Here is a 15,509-nt window from a genome sequence, read left to right as displayed (position 1 = left end):
ATTCTTCACAAAAAAAATTACAGTTTTATATCTTCTAAAAGTTCAAGGGGGCCGAATACTTTCGCAAGGCACTATCACATTATACATATATATATATATATTTTGCACTTTATATTTTTTACATGTTTACGGTTTGATTGCTATTGTATGTCCAAGCAATAAACTGTTTATTTATTTTTTTCTTGTGGCTACATTTTATTCTTTTTAATTTTGAGTTTGATTACATATATTTTAGATTTTGAATGCACAATTGTTATAACAAAACAATAGTTCCGGATCGGTAGATACACAAAGCCAGGTATCGGTACTAGAAAAGTCTTATCGATGCACACCTACAAATATTTACCGTAATTTTATTTTTCTGGTGCCAATCCATGGCAGCATACCTGTGGTAGTATTCTGCCATGTTGGCGCAAGAAAAATATATTTGGGCATTTTAACCCAACTGTGACGGGTTCACTTTAAACAGACAGATTAATGGCATGTGGATGAAAACATTCCATGTATTTGCTCTCATTTTACCCTTTGAAAATGGGTCTGCCAGCTCTGATGCATCTTCTGGAAATCAGGAGGTACCCTGGCTTTGGACGGAACTGGAAGCTTGCTTTTCTGTGGTCCATGTGGCTCTGCATTCTGTACTGTTTGCTTTTGCTTGTTTTGCTGAAGACATGCTGAAGACGTCATACAGTTTTCTTTTCCTTTTCCCTGGCAGTTTCTTTCAGCAATGGATAGCTTTTTGGATACATCCATAGGATCACCATAGGATTGCATTTCCAAAAAAAAAAAAAAACTGTAGGTGCCACTTATAGGCTGAAACAGCCACTAAAGTCCTTCTTCATAAAACAAAAAATTTTGAATAGACAAGACCTATAGGAAAATAAAAATAACATATATAATAGAATCCAAATATCCTCTGTACACTTTTCATAACACTGACAGCAATAGCATAGGGTTGTCAATGCAAACAAACATTTGCAGGCATCTCTTACTGTAACACAAACAGGAAAAACGTTGGCACCAGATAAAGAAATAGGAGGAGACCGACAACAGCTACTCCAGAAACGACATACATAATGCTGCCATAAAGAGCTTAAGGGTCTGCTCATACTGCAATGTGTGCGTTGATGTGGGTTAGCATGCTACACTGTGTTTTAACATGCAATGCTTTGCGCTAACACTTAGAGCCGGTTCACACAGACTTCATTGTGGCTTGCAAACGACTTCTCATAATAGAAGTCAATGCAAGTCGCTCCGACTTCGCCAAAAAATAGTGCAGGAACCCTTTTCTAAGTAGGAGCGACTTGAGTCGCTCTGATTAGAACGGTTCCATTGCACAGCATTGGGAGCTACTTGACGCCTGACAAGTCGGAGTAGTGTGAACCGGCTCTTAAAGCGGTAGTAAACTGTGAAAGAAAATAGCTGGGACCCCTGCAGATGAATGCCATAATGTGCTAGTATGCATCGCATACTGGTACAATATGACAGATATCATTTTAGGCCTCATGCACACTGGACGTTTTTACAGCTGCTGTTTTTGGCGTCAGACTTTTTTTCTTTTTTTTTTACATCAACTAAACGAGCCAGCATGTTTATCCTGTGTGCCCATGCACACATGGGCTGTTTTCAGCAGTTTTTGGAAGGGGCAGTTTCTGGCTACAAAAAAAAAAAAAAAAAAAACGAAAACTAGTGGGTTTTGAGTGGTGTTTTTCAGCTGTAAAAATGCTCTGTCAATAAACACTGAAAAATGCAAAAAAAACGCCCCAAAAAAAAAAAAACGTCACAAAAGACGCTGCTAACTGGTGTTTGACCATTTTTTTTCCCATTGCTTTTTTTTTTTTTTTTTTTAAAGCAGAGTTCCGGGCACAAAATCGATATTTTTTTTTGTGCCCGTCCGCTTGTTTCCCCTCACCTGAAAAGGAATTGGATAGTTAGGTTTTTTTTTTTTTTTTTATTTACTCACCTTGTAATTGAAGATCGAATATACTCACCTAGTCTTCACTTCCTCCCTCTGTGCCGAGGCTCAGTCGTCTCTTCCGGGCTTGCACTGATTCCTGGGAGCTGAACGTCATCGCTCCCAGGAATCAATGCGACGGCACCACCCCCCGCTCGTCACTTCCGGGCGACGCCGCATTCCCCTGCTAAACAGCTTCTGGGCATGCCCAGAAGCTGTGGAGGAATGCCGCGCCGCACTGGAAGTGACGAGAGGGGCCGGTGAAGGCGCATTCTGGGAGAAGACGACGCGGAAGAAGACGCCGAAGAGGATCGCGCCAGCTTCAGCTGCCCACAAGAGAGATGGAAACGCTGTGGAAGAAATTTTATAAGTAAGTATTTCTTCTAAAAAGGTAAGTGCGAACCGGGACAGATCAGAGGCTAGCCATTGTGGAATGTACTAGCCCTGACTGTCCCGGGGGTATGCTTATTGAAAAATGATTTCTGTGCCCGGAACTCCGCTTTAAACTAGGTCCTGTGATGTCTGTTTAATGTAACAACAAACAAACACAAGGGCGCACCGGCCTAGTGAATTATCATTTGGATGGTTTATTTAAAAAATAAGGATTAAAAATACTCAAACGAGTTCTTGTTAAAAGCATGTCACAAAAGGAACGCAGTCCTCAGTAAAGGTATCCGAGGATGAGTAGTCCCTTAGATTCTTGAAGGCTAACGCGTTTCAAGGCCTAGCCTCTTCCTCAGAGCCTACTCCTCCCACTGACGCCAACGAGGGGGGCACTACTCCTCTCACTGACGCCAACGAGGGGGAAGGGGGGGCACTACTCCTCTCACTGACGCCAACGAGGGGGACCATTCCTCCCACTGACACCAATCATGGGGCACCCACTGATACCAACGATAACTCACTGACACCAACGATGGGGCACCATTCCTTCCACTGACACCAACGATGGGGCACCATTCCTTCCACTGACACCAACGATGGGGCACCATTCCTCCCACTGACACCAATCATGGGGCACCATTCCTCCCACTGACACCAATCATGGGGCACCATTCCTCCCACTGACACCAATCATGGGGCACCATTCCCCCCACTGACACCAATCATGGGGCACCATTCCCCCCACTGACACCAATCATGGGGCACCATTCCCCCCACTGACACCAATCATGGGGCACCATTCCCCCCACTGACACCAATCATGGGGCACCATTCCCCCCACTGACACCAATCATGGGGCACCATTCCCCCCACTGACACCAATCATGGGGCACCATTCCCCCCACTGACACCAATCATGGGGCACCATTCCCCCCACTGACACCAATCATGGGGCACCATTCCCCCCACTGACACCAATCATGGGGCACCATTCCCCCCACTGACACCAATCATGGGGCACCATTCCTCCCACTGACACCAATCATGGGGCACCATTCCCCCCACTGACACCAATCATGGGGCACCATTCCCCCCACTGACACCAATCATGGGGCACCATTCCCCCCACTGACACCAATCATGGGGCACCATTCCCCCCACTGACACCAATCATGGGGCACCATTCCCCCCACTGACACCAATCATGGGGCACCATTCCCCCCACTGACACCAATCATGGGGCACCATTCCCCCCACTGACACCAATCATGGGGCACCATTCCCCCCACTGACACCAATCATGGGGCACTATTCCTTCCACTGACACCAATCATGGGGCACCCACTGACACCAACGATAAGGCACTATTTCTCACATTAAACACCATGATTTGGCATTTCTTGCTTTCACTGACCACAGTCTGGCCTGCTAAAAAAAAAAAAAAAAAACCCCTTTAGAACAGTATACTGGCCCTTTGGATAGAATGTTTGGAGAGCCGTGCCGTAGAGGATGAAACAAGGAGGAGAACACAGGGCCCATATGAGGAAGAGGTGAGAGTGCAGGGTGAGGTATGTCCTCATTGTCCTGGCCAGTTTCCATACACTTCCATACACACACCTATGCTTCCCCTACACGCTCACAGACTACAAGAAGGAATACATACACAGCGAACAGCCCCCGCTCCTCGGCACATAGAGCCAGGCTCAGCTCCGGGCCCTGCACCGGTCTTGGCCCCGACAAGCCCCAGCACTCAGCTCATAATACAGCTCCGCCACACTTTTCGCAGTTCGTAAAAAGCAGCGCCCTCTGATTGGCTAACTGGACTAGATAAACTAAGTGCGACAGAGCACATCCAACCAATGGGAAACCTGGAAAAGACGTGACGAAATCAGGTAGGCGGGTTATCAACACTTAAGCTTGATTGGGCATCGGAATGAAAAGGTTTCATTACCCTGGAAACCGTTAAGGGCGAGACTTGAAAGAATCGCACTGAAAATGCTGGATGAATGCGGGCGCATGCTCAGTGGCGTTCTTGAAGCCCTATACGCCATTATTGTAGCTTGTCGGCCGGGCAATGTTCGGCAGTGGAGAGATGTATCTGTGAAATATATCTATTTAGCCTAATAAATAAAAGCAATGCAGCCACCAAATCTAATGACTAGCAAACTGCAATGTGATACATTTTTGTAGTTGGGTTTGGATATAATGTAAAACAAGTCTTTATGCCTCCATTGATTCTCACTCTCTTGAAGAGCTTACTGCCTGATATATAACAAATCTTCTGCATCCAAAATTTCCAAGAGTGTCGGATCCTCCTTTAGGGCCAGTTCACACCACAGCGTGTGCGCAGTTCCAATGTGGTGCATTTTTTCATTCATTTTGGTGCAAAATATCGCTGTGCATTGAAAGGGGGCTCGCTGGTCACTGTGCATTAATAGGGGGCTCGCTGGTCACTGTGCATTAATAGGGGGCTCGCTGGTCACTGTGCATTAATAGGGGGCTCGCTGGTCTCTCTGCATTGAAAGGGGGCACGCTGGTCACTGTGCATTAATAGGGGGCTCGCTGGTCACTGTGCATTAATAGGGGGCTCGCTGGTCACTGTGCATTAATAGGGGGCTCGCTGGTCACTGTGCATTAATAGGGGGCACGCTGGTCTCTCTGCATTGAAAGGGGGCACGCTGGTCACTGTGCATTAATAGGGGGCACGCTGGTCACTGTGCATTGAAAGGGGGCACGCTGGTCTCTCTGCATTGAAAGGGGGCACACTATACCTTAATTACTGAAGGCCCCTTTCACACTTTTGCGACCTCAAAGTCATGCAATTTTTTACAGCGTTTTTTGCCACAAAGCAATGCCTATTACATTTTTCTGTTTGTGCCCCCCCAAAAATGTTGAGCACCAGCCGCCACTGGATACGACTTTGGCTTTGACCAGTGATAATGGACAACTGTTGCACACAAGTTGCATTGTATAACATTTAGGTACATCTTTAACCACTTTAGGACCGGAGGATTTTCCTGTTTTTACGTCCAGGCCACTTTTTGTGATTCGGCACTGTGCGACTTTAACTGACAATTGCGCGGTCATGCAACGCCGTACCCAAACGAAATTTACATCCTTTTTTCCCACAAACAGAACTTTCTTTTGGTGGTATTTGATCACCTCTGCGCTTTTCATTTTTTGCGATATTAATAAATAATGCGACAATTTCGAAAAAACAATATTTTTCTACTTTGACAGTTAAAAAATATCCAATATATTCAATTTTTGTCATATATTTAGGCCAAAATGTATTTAGCTACATGTCTTTGACAAAAAAATTCTCAATGAGCGTATTTTTAACCGCTTTAAGACTTTTACCCCATTCCTGACCAAGCCATATTTTGCGATTCGGCATTGCGTTACTTTAATGGACAATTGCGCGGTCGTGCGACGCTGTACCCAAATTCAATTTATGTCCTTTTTTCCCCACAAACGGAGCTTTCTTTTGGTGGTATTTGATCACCTGTGCAATTTTTACTTTTTGCGCTATAAACAAAAAAAGAGTGACAATTTTGAAAAAATAACAATATTTTTCACATTTTTTTATATGAAATTCCCCAAAAAAAATGTAAAAATCAACATTTTTTAACATTTTAGGCCAATTTGTTTTCTGTTACATATGTTTGGTAAAAAAAAAAATCGCAATAAGCGTATTTGGATTGGTTTGCGCAAAAGTTATCGCAGCTACTAACTACGGGAAATTTATGTCATTTTTATTGTTTTTTTTTTAACTAGTAATGGCGGCGATTTTTTTGCGGGACTGCGACATTGCGGTGGACAGATCGGATCCTTGAATGACATTTTTGACACTTTTGGGGGTACCAGTGACATTACTACAGTAATTAGTGCTATAAATATGCACTGTTACTGTTAAAATGACACTGGCAGGGAAGGGGTTAACTTTTATTGGTGATCAAGGGGTTATTGTATGCCTGGTTCTTACTGATGTGTGTGGGGGGAGGTGACTGTGTGACACAGGCACAGATCGCAGGTTCAGCTATGCTGAATCCTGTAATCTGTCCCTGCCTATCACTTAGGAGATCGGCCCGCTTTGTTTACACAAGCGGGCGGATCTTCTCACTCGATCCCCGATGTTTGGGGAAGAGCGGCGGTGATAACCGCCGCTCCTCCCCTGGCCCGACTCCCGCTGTGACTGAATACAGCGGTAGCGAGCCTCCGGTCGGCCCACAAGGGGAGGAGTCCAGGAGTAGGTCTACGTCGCTGGACGATAACGAACCACTTTGCCGCAGTACGCTCCATTTGAGCGGTCGGCAAGTGGTTAATGCAACTTTTGAGGGTTGAAGTCTATGGCCCTCAAGTTGCATGAAAGTCGGACCAAAGTAGTGCATGAACTTTAAGTCACGCATATATGAATGGTTATCATTTTAAAACATGGAGAACAACTTGTCATGCAACTTTGATGTCCAAAGATGCATGACAAGTCGCACAAGAAAGTTGGGACACTGTACAAATTGTAAATAAAAACAGAATGCAATGATGTGGTACTTTCAAATTTCAATATTTTATTCAGAATACAACATAGATGACATATCAAATGTTTAAACTGAGAAAATGTATAATTTTAAGGGAAAAATAAGTTGATTTTAAATTTCATGGCATCAACACATCTCAAAAAAGTTGGGAAAAGGCCATGTTTACCACTGTGTGGCATCCCCTCTTCTTTTTATAACAGTCTGCAAATGTCTGGGGACTGAGGAGACAAGTTGCTCAAGTTTAGGAATAGGAATGTTGCCCCATTCTTGTCTAATACAGGCTTCTAGTTGCTCAGCTGTCTTAGGTCTTCTTTGTCGCATCTTCCTCTTTATGATGCGCCAAATGATTTCTATGGGTGAAAGATCTGGACTGCAGGCTGGCCATTTCAGTACTCGGAACCTTCTTCTACGCAGCCATGATGTTGTAATTGATGCAGTATGTGGTCTGGCATTGTCATGTTGGAAAATGCAAGGTCTTCTCTGAAAGAGACGACGTCTGGATGGGAGCATATGTTGTTCTAGAACTTGGATATACCTTTCAGCATTGATGGTGCCTTTCCAGATGTGTAAGCTGCCCATGCCACACGCACTCATGCAAACCCATGCCATCAGAGATGCAGGCTTCTGAACTGAGCGCTGATGACAACTTGGGTTGTCCTTGTCCTCTTTATTTCGGATGACATGGCTTCCCAGTTTTCCAAAAATAACTTCAAATTTTGCTTCGTCTGACCACAGAACAGTTTTCCACTGCAGCAGCCCTTGCACTTAGTAAGGAAAATTGTCAGCATATAATGTTTCAGTGTGTGTGTGTGTGTTTGGTGTTTTTTTTTTTTTTTTTTGGAGAAGGGAAGAAAAAAAAACACACACTCCTCAAAGCGTCTAGGTATTTTGGGAGACATTTGGTGTGTTTTTTATGCTTTTATTCTTTTATTATTATGATCAATTTTAACAAGCTCGCAATAAAGTCAAATTTGCTAGCAATCTTAAAGCAATATTAAACACCAAAGATCAGTTCTAGGATTAGTTAGGTTTACCACTAGTTCACTGTGTTTAGTGGAGCTGTATTTTTGTTCGCTAACCAATGTGGCTGTAATTGTTGTGTTAGGTAAATTTAGTTGTGCTGCAAGTTTGACTGCCCCCTTTGCTTCCCAGAGAGCAGCAGAATTCTCTAGATCATAGAGGTGGGGCAATGCAAATGGCAGTATGAACATTTTTTCCAGCCCTGGCCAATCACAGGGAGCGTGGCCCTGAAGGCTGCTCGGAATCTATATAAATACTGAGCCACTGAGCTTCTGGGTCTTTTCCTGCAGAGGATCAGTCCAGCCTTGAGTGCTTCTGGCCCCTAGGGCAACAATGTTATGTGCTTGCTGTTTGTGGGCCACAAGGTTCAATTGAAACTGGCTGACATTCGGCCCATGTGGGTTTGAATGGGGGGTGACCAGCACTATGGAGTGATGGAGACAAATGTATATAGGTGTAGAAGCTGCCACCAACCAGCAGTGGCATCTTAAGAGCATTATAGGCCCCCGGGCAATGCAGTGCACTGGGGCTCCGTCTACACAATCACCCACGAGAATAAAAATGCAAATTATGGATAAGGCGATATTTATTGGTACAGCAGTGCCAGGCTAATGACAGCTCCCAAGTTGGGCGGCTGGGTCCAGTGAACGCACACACGGACGGGAGTCAGACTCGACTGTCCTGTGTGCGCCTGTTCCTGTGGAGGTGGACAGGCATTCCTGCAGTTGTGGGCTCCCCCTCCACGGCCCAAGTGGCCCCGACAGTAGCACAGGGCCAACAGGCGATTGCCACCTGCTAAGTTTGGCGGCGGGATGCAGACGGGAATCGGGACTAATGCCTGGCTGGGGCTGGGTTACTGGGCAGGTGGGGCCCCCCGAGCAAGTGGGGCCCCCGGGCAACTGCCCAAAGTGCCCATTCGGTAAGATGGCCCTGCCAACCAGCCCCTAAAAAATTAGGAGCCAACAATGTTTGGGAAAAAGGAGAAGTTGGAAACGGCGCTACCTGGTATTATAGATGTGCCAAGATGCTACAAAGTGATCTTATTATAAAACATATAAATGGCGAGACAATATATAATAATAAGGTGCAGAGTGCAAAAACGCAGAAACAAAATCGCAGAGACAAAAAATGGGCTAAATGTGATACGCCCCAGAAATGCTTGAAGTGCTGTAAGAAAATAAAGCTAATATCACTAAGTGCAAAAAATATAATTTTTTTGGGAAGTGTAACAGAACGTATCAGAACAAGGATGTGCACCAGAATCTTGAGCGATAAAAAATGAAAAAAAAAAAATGCCAATAAATGGTATAGTGAAGAAAAAAGGGGGAGAGAGGGGCCCCCTATACAAAAATAATTGTGCTGGACTAATGTCCGTGATAAAGTGAAATGTGGAGGTGAGTATCAAGGAACAAAGGTGCCTGTTCCTAAAGTGTCCACTAGATGTAGCACTCACCCTTAATTTCCACCCTAAATGGCAGTAAATGATACGAGAGTGGATGTAATTCCACACAGGGGTGGATGGGGTCCAAACTGTGATTACTGAGCCGGGGTTCCTGGAATCCTTGCGGATCGGCAAGTCCCATCTAGGTGCTCAAACACAGAGAGAAGATCCCCATAGTGTAGTAAGTACGATCAAACAAGTAGGCAAGTAGTAAAAACTCACGGTTCGGTCTGATTCTGCTGAACAGGCACCTATGTTCCTTGATACTCACCTCCACATTTCACTTTATCACGGACATTATTCCAGCACAATTATTTTTTGTATAGGGGACCCCTCTCTCCCCCTTTTTTCTTCACTATACCATTTATTGGCATTTTTTTTTTTTTTCATTCTTTATCACTCAAGATTCTGGTGCACATCCTTGTTCTGATACATTCTGTTACACTTCCCAAAAAAATGTATATTTTTTGCACTTAGTGATATTAGCTTTATTTTCTCACAGCACTTCAAGCATTTCTGGGGCATATCACATATAGCCCATTTTTTGTCTGCGATTTTGTTTCTGTGTTTTTGCACTCTGCACCTTATTATTATATATTGTCTCACCATTTATATGTTTTATAATAAGATCACTTCGTAGCATCTTGGCACATCTATAATACCAGGTAGTGCCGTTTCCAACCTCTCCTTTTTTCCCAAACATTCGGCCCATGTGTATGGTAACCGGTCTGACAGATGCCAGCTTCTGTCAAAGTGGCATGATCGAAAAGCGTCTGCTGATCGGCATCCGATCAGCGCTCTCAGCCATTGGCCATTGTCACCCTGTCAGAACTCAATAGCTCAGAGGAGGAGAACGCTGTACTAACATTGTATAGTTGCAAGTTTTTTTCAACCCAGCAGGCTGAATGGGGGAGAAAAAAAACTAGTGTGTACTAGGTTTTAGAGACTTTTTGCCTGATTCAGTCTATCTGATTCTATGTGAAGGGACTCTGCTTTTGTTGCTCTAAAGATGGAAGTCTGCATCTAACTGTTTGCACTACAAAGCCAAGTCCACAGTTTGCTATAAATAGGAAATTCTGCTTCAGCTTTTCAGAAAGGAGTTTATTGTCCTCAATCTGTTCATAGTTCTAACTTTGGAGTATCCCACTCAATTCCCTCAACCCTATCAGTTATTCCAAAAAGAACGCACATACACTAGTTTTTAAGGAGAAGAGTGATTGTGAGCATGTGCCTGGCTGCAGGGCAATCCACTTGTGAACCAAGGCAAATTTCCAGCAACTTCTCCCCCTTCCTGATCCAGGCCACATTTCCCCAACATGTGGAGGCAGGGAGGTTGCCCTGTTGATGAGGGCAAGGGCCTTCTCTCCACAACCCTGGCCTGGTGATTGTGTGGGTCTGCAGGAAAGGGGCTCATCAGGCTAATCTGGAGGCCTGCTCTAACAACAAGGGGGTCCCCAGATACTATCTCCCCCCCCCCCCACACACACATTAATGAGTTTAGGGGTGCATAGTACCAATACTCATTCACAAAAAAATGTAAACATTTGAGTGTCTATTTGTAGGTTACAAGTCCTTTTTACTAAAATCAAAATCCCCAAAAAAGTCCCTGGTTGTAAATCAAGAGGATTGGTTGCACAAAACCAATCCCAGTGGTACTCCTAGCTAAATTACTGTTTCTTAAGCTGTCATTAGCTATAAAATAGAAGGGGCAGGGACTGATATAATGGAGCAGACACAACCAGTGGCCATATTTAAGCACAGAGTTGGGCGAACGGTTCGGGCTGAACAAAAGTTCGCTCTGAACATCATCTGTTTGGCGAGCACCCAAATTTGCAGGGCGTTTAGCGGGTGTTCGCTAAGGAGCAGGGGCCTGGAAAGCTGGCCGTGGCATCCTTAACTGATGAGTCATCAGCTGTCAATGGGCTTCCCCAATGACAGCTGAATTTAAAAAAAAAAAAATTGCCAGCAAGAAAAGTGAGGGAAAAAAAAAAAAACGTGGAGGTCCTCCCCAATCCATACCAGACCCTAATTTCAGCATGCAGCCCGCCAGGCCAGAATGGGGGAGGGGGACCGGCGTGGGGAATCCCGACCCTTATCCGACCGTGCAGCTTGCCAAGTTAGGAAGGTGGCGGAGAGCGAGCGCCCCTTCCTGAGCCATACCAGGCCTCAACGTGGGGGAGGGGGTGCTTTGGGGCAGGGGTCCTTCATCTTGATGGGGACAAGGCCCTATTCCCCCCCACAACTCTGGGCTTTGTTTGAGGGTCTGCGGGTGGGGGGGGCTTTTTGGAATCTGTAAGCCCCCTTTAACAAATGGGTCCACAGATCCCAGCCCCCCCCCCCCATGTGAATGAGTATGGGGTACAAAGTACCCCTACCCATTCCCCAAAAACAAATAAACAAGACAGATTTGACAATTCCTTTTAATTTATGTAGCACTAATCCCATGGGAGCTGCTGAGTTCCCCTGGGTTACCATTAGCAATAGTAGAACATTCAGGTATATTTCCAAGTGTTTTTACCTCAGACAAGGACCAGTTCAGTTTCTTTGGTTTTTATGTTTTATTAGGAACTTGGATAGGAGAAGGGATGAGTGGGATACTCCAATTGAACTAAACTAGGCACAATAGGCAGGGACGATACAGAAAATGCTGACTGACGCTGATTGAGCTGGTCACGGCTAGGCCGCTTACTGTAATTCACCTTTGACTGTGAAAGAGTCCTGATAGCTTCCTAAGGTACTCCTTTCCTGAGGTAGCTGACTTTAATAGTAGAATGCACTGCTGAGAAACTTCAGGGCCCTTCCTGGCGCCCCCTTTACCCCCTAATCTTCAGGGCTTTACAACTTGGCACCCCCTTTACAGTAACGGTCCGGGTTAGCTGGCTTTCTGTTCCTGCCATCGAGCATTAGCAGGTTATTGGTACGCCCAGGCCTCGCAAACGACTATGTCCCTGACTTCAGGGTCGAGCTTGCGAAGTTGCTATCTTCGCTGGGATGTCTCAACTGCGGTACGCCCGCATGTTGCTAGCGTCCCCTTTGGCTGATGGCACCCCCACTCAGGGTGGGAGGCTTCCTGTCGCAGAGCGGTGCCCATGTTTTCGATTGACCGGTGAGTACCATGATACCCCTTTGTCTCTGACCATGTCTGTCCGGGTGTGTATGTGGGCCCTCTGGGGATGGCAGTTCGGTATGGGTTCTGTGATGTCCCCCTCATGTCTGTAGGTGCGGTCCCTGTGTGTTCCTTCCCAGTCCCTCCGGGGGTGCTGTGGTGGTTGCACCGCTGTATGGGGGGGTTGTGGGGTCTCCTATGTCCCTGAGGTGCTTGTGCAACTATTTGGGGAACAGTACATGGTGTGTGGGGGCCACTTTTGGCGCAAAAATGCGCGGCCGCCATTTTAGGTGTGGTCAGGCTGTTTGGCCTCATAGTGAGGGCAGCAGCCATTTTCTACTATGCTTTTTGCGCCGATCGGGTGCCATCTTTGGTGTGGGCAAAATGTCCTTATGTGGACAGTGGCCATTTTCCCAGAGATTTTCCCATAGACTTGTATTGGCAACCATTTTTTTGTGGCTCAGGGCTGTTTCTGCCTCTAGGGGCGTGAGGTCACTTCCTCTTTCTTCTCTTCAGATCGTTCAGCAGCGTGGGGCAAGTATAGCCCACTGTGGGGGCAGTGGCGGCCGACCGACAGGGGCGCAGGGGCGCCGCCCCCCCCCCCCCCCCCCAAAAAAAGAAGAAGAAAGAAAAAGATTAAATTTAAAAAGAAAAAAATTGTCTATTTTTCACCCACTAGGGGCGCCGGACTTAGTGCTGGGTATGGGGGGGGGGGTGGGGTTTTTGACCACACCCTCGCCTGGCAGAGGCGCCGATTGGCGCTGTTCTGGGGGTCATCGCGCCCTGACACTCCCCACTTTTCTGATGTCCGGGCTGTGATTGGTCCAGACACCAGCCTGGACCAATCACAGGAGGACATGGACCTGGTGACGTGACGCGTGGGGACGGTGCATCGCCCCGGCGTCACGATCACCTTCCGGCTTCCGTTCCCGCCCGGCGCAGAGAGAAAGAGAGAGGAGTCGCGTCGGACAGGAGACAGAGCTGAGCGAGAGCCGTGTCACCCGCGTGACTAAGTAAGTTGAGTGAGTCCAGGAGTCGCCTTCAATGGGTAACCCAGCGACTCACCGCAGCAGCCCCATACGTCCACAAGCAGGAAGACACCCTGCCGGCACCCACTGAGACATCATCATGACAGTCACCTGCCGCAATTCGCAGCCATCCGGTCCGGACTCGGAGCCAGACGGCTCACTGATTTCTTCATGAAGCCGACATCCTGACACACACTGCCACTCAAGATGGTGCTGACGAGCTCCCTCATCCCTCCACACCGCAGTTCAGCACTCATGATCCGCCCTGCGACCCGACCTCGGATATGGAGGACTCGGCACAGGACTCCCCCACTAACACCACGGAGAGAGGTAAGAGGGCTGCAGCTTCCCCAGCCACTTCTCTGCATTAGGGGCATGTATGCTGGTCACTGCATTGGGGGCATGTATACAGGTCACTGCATTGGGGGCATGTATACTGGTCACTGCATTGGGGGCATGTATGCTGGTCACTGCATTGGGGGCATGTATACTGGTCACTGCATTGGGGGCATGTACAGTATACTGTTCACTGCATTGGGGGCATGTATACTGGTCACTGCATTGGGGGCATGTATGCTGGTCACTGCATTGGGGGCATGTATGCTGGTCACTGCATTGGGGCATGTATGCTGGTCACTGCATTGGGGGCATGTATGCTGGTCACTACATTGAAAGGGGCATGTATACTGGTCACTACATTGAAAGGGGAATGTATACTGGTCACTACATTGAAAGGGGGCATTTATACTGGTCACTACATTGAAAGGGGGCATATATGCTGGTCACTACATTGAAAGGGGGCATGTACGCTGGTCACTACTTTGAAAGGGGGCCTGTACTGTGGGGTTTGTGCTAGGGGGCCTGTACTGTGGGATTAGTGCTATGGGGTCTGTACTGTGGGCTTTGTGCTAGGGGGTCTGTACTGTGGGATTAGTGCTAAGGGGCCTGTACTGTGGGGTTTGTGCTAGGGGGGCTGCACTGTTGGATTAGTGCTAGGGGGTCTGTACTGTGGGGTTTGTGCTAGGGGGCCTGTACTGTGGGGTTTGTGCTAGGGGGCCTGTACTGTGGGATTAGTGCTAGGGGGCCTGTACTGTGGGATTAGTGCTAGGGGGTCTGTACTGTGGGGTTTGTGCTAGGGGGTCTGTACTGTGGGGTTTGTGCTAGGGGGCCTGTACTGTGGGGTTTGTGCTAGGGGGCCTGTACTGTGGGGTTTGTGCTAGGGGGTCTGTACTGTGGGATTAGTGCTAGGGGGCCTGTACTGTAAGATTAGTGCTAGGGGGCCTGTACTGTGGGGTTTGTGCTAGGGGGCCTGTACTGTGGGGTTTGTGCTAGGGGGTTTGTGCTTGAGGGGTTTGTGCTGGGGGGGTCTGTACTGTGGGGTTTGTGCCACTCTCAGTCAGTGTATCCCATAATAGGATGTCTCTCCCAGTATATCCCATAATAGGGCCCATGCTCCCTATTATGGGATATACTAGTACTGATGGACCCCTTAATATGTGATATATTGGGAGAATTTTTTCACGCAAGCAAAATACAGGGGACACAATGGGTGGAGTCTATAAGGGGTGGGGCTTCTAAGAAATGGGAGGGGTAAAAATGGAAGGGCGGGGTCTTGCGCCCCACCATCTTAAAACTTCACCAGCCGCCACTGTGGGGGGGGGGGGGGGCTTTTACTGTATTTCCTGGCCTGCATTCCTGCTAGCATTCATTTTTTGCAGTTTCCTGTAGCACAGGACTTGCTCTCCATTTGCGGTGCATTTGCGGTGGAAACCGCGGGAATCGCCGATTTAAAGGGCCAGCGTCATTTAAATTGAGATTGCTATTATAGAGACCCAGGATAGCAAATTCCCCCCAGATCTGGTAGAGGGTTCAGGTAACCCTGAATCCCCTGCTATAGTCTCACTTACTGCTGCACTTGTGACTGTAGCGTCAAAAGTGGATTTGTTGATGTCTGACCAGGCTTCTAAGAAGAGGCCTATGCCCTCTTAATCTTCTGATTCAGAGCCACATTTGATTGCCATGGACAGCGTACCCCCTGAGGGGT

At 47.1% G+C, this 15,509-nt stretch overlaps 1 protein-coding gene across 1 annotated transcript in view; it reads right to left on the bottom strand.

Moving 5' to 3' along the window:
• Positions 1 to 771, bottom strand: part of TROAP (trophinin associated protein) — a gene marked incomplete at its 5' end in the record, with an annotated part of 162,270 nt that extends 161,499 nt beyond the window's left edge. The window contains one exon of the mRNA XM_082244299.1: positions 523 to 771. Coding sequence (XP_082100425.1) covers positions 523 to 771 — 249 coding nt within the window. The remainder of the gene's footprint in view (positions 1 to 522) is intronic.
• Between the last annotated feature and the right edge of the window lie 14,738 nt (positions 772 to 15,509).

Source organism: Pelophylax lessonae (assembly GCF_965119305.1).
Source record: "Pelophylax lessonae genome assembly, chromosome: 2".
NCBI lineage: Eukaryota > Metazoa > Chordata > Amphibia > Anura > Ranidae > Pelophylax > Pelophylax lessonae.
Note: the sequence above shows the minus strand (reverse complement) of the source record. Positions and strands in the feature narration are given on the sequence as shown.